Here is a 7,198-nt window from a genome sequence, read left to right as displayed (position 1 = left end):
AAGAAATATGCACAAGAACTTGGTCTGCGTCTCTATAGTAAACGTGTTAATTAAATGATTAATGGGTTTCTCATTGGAGATAAAATATTGAATTATTTGAACTGTTATACAAACCCCCTAATCATTGACAAAAATATAAATTAATCCAACAATATAATCGTATAAGTATCATATGGACATGATCATCAAATGAATGTTCTTCCACATACACACTATATAATATCTACACACAACAAAAATTTTCCCATTCAAAATTCACATGTATGGACGGCAAATATAAATATATATCATAAGTATTAAAAGAGTTAATAATAATTAAAAAAAAAAAAAAAAAAAAGTTAGAAACTGATGTGAAATAAAATTAATGGATAAATAGATGTCATTAATTAATTAATTATTTAATCTTTCTTCTGTAGATATATATTATAAGTCCATCAATCATTTCTTAAGTTAATTAATTACGTCTTATAAAAGTTAGTGCTTAGTCCAATTATTTTAGATAAATATTGCACACAAAAACAAGTAATTGACATGGACATTCTCTCTTAACCAAAATTAATCATGCCCCAAGTTTATGAATTTATTGCCTTAAAGAATTTTGAAGAAAAATCCAAAAAAAATTAAAATTAAAAAAAGATAGAGATTAAATTCTATTAATCACTGTTTCCATGAAATATGACTGCCCAATTAGGTCATGCAAACGCTCATCTTTCCATTTTCCATTAGGGTTTCTGAAAATGAATCATTTAAATGCAATGTGGTTGATTAACCAAGTGGGGTTTCAGTTTAGTAGTTAAAGATTGAAAAAAGTGTTGGGTTTTACGTTTTATCCAAGTATGCAAGAAATAGAGATATAATACTGGCTATGGGGGTAATCTTCTCACACACACACATGTATATATATATATATATATATATATATATAACAGAAAACAATATATATATATATATATATATGTATATATATATATACATAACTTGGGAGCAGAAGTTATTTCCAAGTTGATAAAAATTAGGAGAGAATAATGTTTGCGCTTGCTGTTATCATGTGATAGCACTGGTGCAATTGGTTTTCGAAATTTGGTCGAATCCGTGGGAGAAAAGAATTAGGGATCTTGAAAATGGAAGAAGAGAAAATAGAAAGAGCCAGAAGAAGTAAGTTTTTGGGTTTGGGGGAAAAAAACTGGTGGAGGGAGGGGGGAGGGGGGAATTGGATTTAATGAAGAATGGTAAGACTATCTTTTAATTTTATTGTGGAAAATAGACAAAATTTATTTGTTCTTTCCACGTAATGATGGAACTTTTGTAAGTGATCATGATACGAAAGAATTTCCCAAAGAAAAAAAATTTAAAAAAGAGTAAAATAAGATAGAAGGGATCCTGTTTCCTTTGACACACAAAAGCTTTACTCCTTCAAGTAAAGGAATATTTAATGCTTTCATCTTCTTCTTAACATGGAAATTGGCAAATCTCTATTCTTGGTTACAGATTGAAGGGAATGAAATTTTTTAACCTCTATGCCCTGTTTATTATTCTTATTGTTTTTGGGTAATATGAAAAAATTTACAGGTAGGGATTTCAACTGGCTTAACTTGGAAGGATGGGTTATAATCAAGTTGTGTTTTTCTATCTTATGCAAAAAAATCAGTGAAATTGACCCACCATTCTGCAAAAGACATTAATTCTCAGACCTGTGATGAGACATATATATACACACACACACACTAATACTACAACTATTAACCCATTTCTTTTCTCTACCCAAAAATAAAAAATAAAAAATTAAAAATTAAAACCCTTTTTTTTATGAATTAATTTAATTATTATTAATTTGGGAAGGGAGAGTGTTGACTGTGACTTTTCTCCACGGGACTCCCCCTCTTATATTAATTCAACTCTCTTTCTCAGCTGCTGCTTCATTTTCTCAGCCTCCCTTTCAATCTCTCTCTCTCTCAACTGTTCTTACATCTTTTCCACCAAAACATCCATTGCTGACACTTCACCTAGGATTCAACAAAAACTTCTACTTAGAAACTTCCATTCCAATGGGTAGACACTCTTGCTGTTACAAGCAGAAGCTCAGGAAGGGTCTCTGGTCTCCCGAGGAAGATGAGAAGCTCTTGAGGCATATTACCAAGTATGGCCATGGCTGTTGGAGTTCTGTTCCCAAGCAAGCTGGTATTTATATACCTCCTCCTCTTTCTATAATCTTCTTCTTCAATGCCCACAAAAACCAATTTCATACTCCTCTTATTTTCAGGGTTACAGAGATGTGGGAAGAGTTGCAGATTGAGGTGGATTAATTACCTCAGACCTGATTTGAAAAGAGGCACATTCTCTCAACAGGAAGAGAATCTTATCATTGAACTCCATGCTGTTCTGGGTAACAGGTAATTTTCCTTCTTTCAGAATTCATTCATTTTCCTTTTTTTTTTTTTTTTGTTTTGTTTTCTGGAGAGATTTATGTTTGAATGATGTTTGTCAGGTGGTCTCAGATTGCAGCGCAATTACCCGGAAGAACTGATAACGAAATAAAGAATCTGTGGAATTCTTGCTTGAAGAAGAAGCTGAGACAAAGAGGCATTGACCCTGTTACCCACAAACCACTTTCTGAAATTGAAAATGGAGATGACAACAAGAACCCACCAAATTCCACCATAGATAAACCCTCTAATGAACTCAATCTCCTCAACAACGAAACTCCTTCAAACCCACTACCAGTTTCAATTCCAGAACCCACCTACCGACTGGAAATGGAAACTTCACCGACCTGCAAATCACTCAACACCACCACCACCAACATGATTTCACCCAATAAGGAATTCTTTTTGGATAGGCTTGGAACGCAGCAACAAGAAGCCAGCAGCAGCGCTACCAGTAACCAGGTTTCAGAATTTGTGGGACATTTCCCACTTCAACAATTGAATTATGCATCATCATCATCATCGTCATCAAATTCTAGACTCTCCACAACCTCAAACCCTGCTCTCTGGTTTAACAAAACCAACTTCGACATCAATTCTGAATTTTCTCCCAATGCAATACCCACCATTGTTCCCTCTTTTCTCTCTTCTCAATTTGCTTATAAACCCTCCATGTCTCTTCCTTTGGATAATCCCTCAATCCCCACTTTCACTATCACCGGAAATCGATACTGGGAACCCAACAACTGTACTAGCAATAACAGTAGCGGAAGCAGCAGCAGCACAGAATTCCAAACCAACACTTCACTCTTTGAGAGCAGCATCTTCAATTGGGGATTAGCAGATTGCAGCACATCTGAGAAAGAAATTCAGCTGATGGAAACCCAAGCAGCGGAAGAAATCAAGTGGCCTGAATACCTTCATAACCCATTATTAATGGCGGCTGCTTCCCAGCAATCATTTTACAATGATATAAAATCAGAAACAAATTTCTTGACAGAAAGTTCAAATGGTATGTGGCCTCAACAACACCACCACCACCACCACCACCACCAGCAGCAGCAGCAGCAGCAGCAGCAGCAGCAGCAACCATCGGGTTTACAAAATCCAGAGATATGCGGTAAGGATATACAGAGACTTACAGCTTCGTATGGACATATTTAAGATTTGGGTGGAATTAAAAAAGGAAGTGAAGAGTGGTATATGATGATCTCAGGTGATTTTTCTCTTTTGTACATAAAGTTGATACAAAAACATTTATCATCCTCTTGGTTTTGGAATATATTTGTGAGCAAAAACAATCCTTGTTGCTAGCTTTTTGTTGCTGGGTGTGGGGTAGAATTTGCAGAACAAGGCTTTGTTTACTCGTCTTTTTCTGTTCCTTTGCCTCATTGCAGAATATGCTCTTGTATTAGTATTGAATTTCTCTTTTGTAAACATTCCAAGAGAAACCCAAAAAAAAAAAAAAAAAAAAAAGTTGTTATTAATTAATTCCCTATTATTTTATTTCTTCTGGTTCTTAATTGTGTTCACGAACAGAGTTTTATTAAACGATTATTTGAAGAAAAAAAGAATCAGCAATCTTTCCAATTTCATGTTTAGGAATAAGGGTTTAGCCTCTATATATATTTTTCTCTTTTTCTTATGCCTTTCCTCTTTAGACAAGTGAAGCTTACATGAACCTTCTCTTCAATTGAATACTTGTCCCATGTAAAACATTCAAACGGTTGTCTTATCACTTTCTCAAACACACCAAAAACACTTTTACACTGCCTTTACCATTTCAATTTAATTAGAATATATGTTTTTCTCAAATAATTATTAATCATAGAAGAAATACAGAATTGGAGCGCACGCAAACATAGACAGATATGAGAGAAAGGAAGTGAAGAATGGTGGATTGATAGTCAAAAGAGAGAAAGAGAAAGAGAAAGTAACCCCACAAATGAAATTGAGAGTGAATGAGTTATGTCGTCCGTACAAAAGGAAAATGATTTTTGATGAAATAGGGACCATATATATATATGTGTGTGTGTATATATATATATATATGTATGAGCGGCTGTTTTGTAGCTCCTTTTAGGAGATACCAACATTATGTTAACAACCACTTTTTACAAACCAAGAAACTTCCATTTCAAGGTAAAGCAAGAGCAAGTCAATTTGGATGGTGAATTTACCCACTTCCTCACTTTCCAAACAAATTCTTGCCACCCACTTTCTAGCATCCAATCTTTTTTTTTTTTAATTTTAATTTAAAAAAAAAAGATTTATATTCTTCTCCAATTTTAATAAATATATAACTAACTATATATATATATATATATATAAGTAGTTTACACTTTTTTTCTAAAAATGATTTGATAAATTGTCAATTTTTAATACTTTCTTTTATTGTCTTATATTTTTTATTAAAAAATTATAATAATATTAGAATATTATCATTGATGTGTGCATGTATAATTTAATTATTAAAATATATAAATTTTCATTAAAAAAAATTTAAAATTTTGATACAATAATAAATTGTAGTAGGAAGCTAAACTTTATATTTTATACGAAAGAGACTTAACTCTATATTAATTAACTTATATATTGTATGATAATTTTTTGTTGTTTAGGTTCCATCTTGATATATTATATTATATTATATATATTAAATGTGTTTTTTTTTTGTATGTTATCAGTGCGGTCTTATTTTATAAGAATTTTTTAGAAATTTTATGTTTTAGATGTTATGAAAGAGTAAAGATAAATATATTGAGATTTTTTTTTTTTTTATGTAGATGTAAGAGATAAAATTTATTATCAAGTCATCAATTTTATACATTAAAAAAAAAAAAAATCATATGATCTCAAGTACCTGTTCTATCATATGTTATGAACTTTTTATTTATTACTTTTGTAAATTTGATCCAAAATAATATATTATATGTATTTGTGATGAGTTTATCATTAGAAGTGCTTGTAGTTTTGTAATTGAACCAAAATTTAGATGTAGATTTATTTTATGTGTAAATAAAAATATAAAATTTAAAAAACTTTCACTTAAATCATTATTAAATTTGGCAAGCATGCAGAGATTTGTACTAGTTATGCTGATTATGTGATCCACGGCTATCAAAGTATATAAACCCAAATTTTGTAGCCGAAAAAAATTACAATCATATACAGTGTCTGTGTGTGTGTGTGTTTATAGATATATATAGTTTTTTGAATTCAATACATTCGTGAAGAAGTAAAATTTGCAGTCCAACCCAAATCCCATTGGCCTTATGGACAGTGTAAATATGTATGACTGAGCCCATTTATATAATCTTGAAGAATACAAAGAAGTAGCTCTCATTTTCCCAAGTTTTGTTTCTATTAACCACAAATTAATCGACTTCTTTAGAGAAAAATTGATGATGTTAGAATTTGAGGCACTAAAATGTTTTCATTACAAATCCAATGATTGATAATTTTCACTCTATAATAACGAAAGTGGTTTTCTACGAGAAAAAATTTTTTATTCTTTTCTTTTTTCCGGATAACTCAAATATAATCAAACATGAATCCGTAATTTAATAAAAAAAATTCATATCATATGAAGTTCAACGTAATGTATTAAATGAAATAAAGTGTTTTTTGTTTATGTTTTATTAATGGACGAGCAAACCAAAAAAATATATTTTTGAACTATTTACTTACACTATAGAATATATTTTAAATTAATTAGTTTTAAAATTGTATTGCTTTGTAGGTTACTGTAACCAAAGTAAATAAATATGTGAAAAAAGGGTGTAAATAAAATAATAATGATAATAATAATTTTCTCAATCGGTCGTCTTTTTGTTGTCTGGGGTCCAACAATTAGAAAAACTGCAACACGGAGAATTAAAGACCGACAAAATCTACATGAAGATTATATATATATATATCTCCAATGCGAACTTCTTTTTCAGATTCTTCTCTAACTCTCTAATCACCTATTTATTAGTAGTTTAAATATGATAATTACAAGAGACTTCAAAAAAATGAAATAAATTCTTTAATATTCACCTAATTATGCCTCAAAAATAATTTTTACTTTTAAAAATAAATAAATTACAAGCAATTCATGTCTGGGAGGGGTTTTTTAGAAGCCCACCAAACATAATCTAAGGCTTTCCCACCCATCATTACTTGGGCTCAAACTCATTTTGATGCTCAAAACCACATTCTCCCAAGAATGGAAATGATTTTTTTTTTTTTTCCCTCTTCTCTTTCTTTTGCCCTTGTCATTCATTTAGTGGAAAATACACACTAAATGCTAAGGATTTGGAAGAAAAATTGATGTTTGGTGAGCCAAAAAGAATAAACAACACTTCTAGATATAGGAAAATGGAATTGTATTGATAATAAAGATTTACGTTGGTATTTATAGTAGGAGCATTACTTAGGACTATTTATAATTTTAACCCTAAATTGTGAGTATTTACACTGTTATCCCTATATTTGTGATAATTACACATTTGTCCACTCCAATAACACCATCCATGATTTTATGACGAACCACGTAACAATCAATTTCAATATATTTAGTACATTCATAAAAAAAAAAAAAAAAAAGTTTTTTTACTATCTTAATAGCTTATATGTTGTCACAGTATAATAGAACTGTAGAAACAGAAGCAATATGCAGATCAATAAACAAACATAACAGTCATTGAAGTTCACAAGTGACACTTGCAAGAGCATGATATTACGCCTCAGTTGAACATCGAGACATAGTAGATTGCTTCTTGGTCTTCCAA

General features: G+C 30.8%; 1 protein-coding gene across 1 annotated transcript; it reads left to right on the top strand.

The window, feature by feature from the left end:
• Positions 1-1,911: 1,911 nt before the first annotated feature.
• MYB55 (myb domain protein 55) lies at positions 1,912-3,929 on the top strand. The gene is made up of 3 exons (XM_022041519.2): positions 1,912-2,178; positions 2,261-2,390; positions 2,486-3,929. Exons 1-3 carry the CDS (start codon positions 2,046-2,048, stop codon positions 3,585-3,587), a joined length of 1,365 nt encoding a protein of 454 aa, XP_021897211.2. The 5' UTR covers positions 1,912-2,045; the 3' UTR covers positions 3,588-3,929.
• Positions 3,930-7,198: the final 3,269 nt, after the last annotated feature.

Source organism: Carica papaya, chromosome 5, assembly GCF_054855325.1.
Source record: "Carica papaya isolate Zhongbai chromosome 5, ASM5485532v1, whole genome shotgun sequence".
NCBI classification, from domain to species: Eukaryota; Viridiplantae; Streptophyta; class Magnoliopsida; order Brassicales; family Caricaceae; genus Carica; species Carica papaya.
Note: the sequence above shows the minus strand (reverse complement) of the source record. Positions and strands in the feature narration are given on the sequence as shown.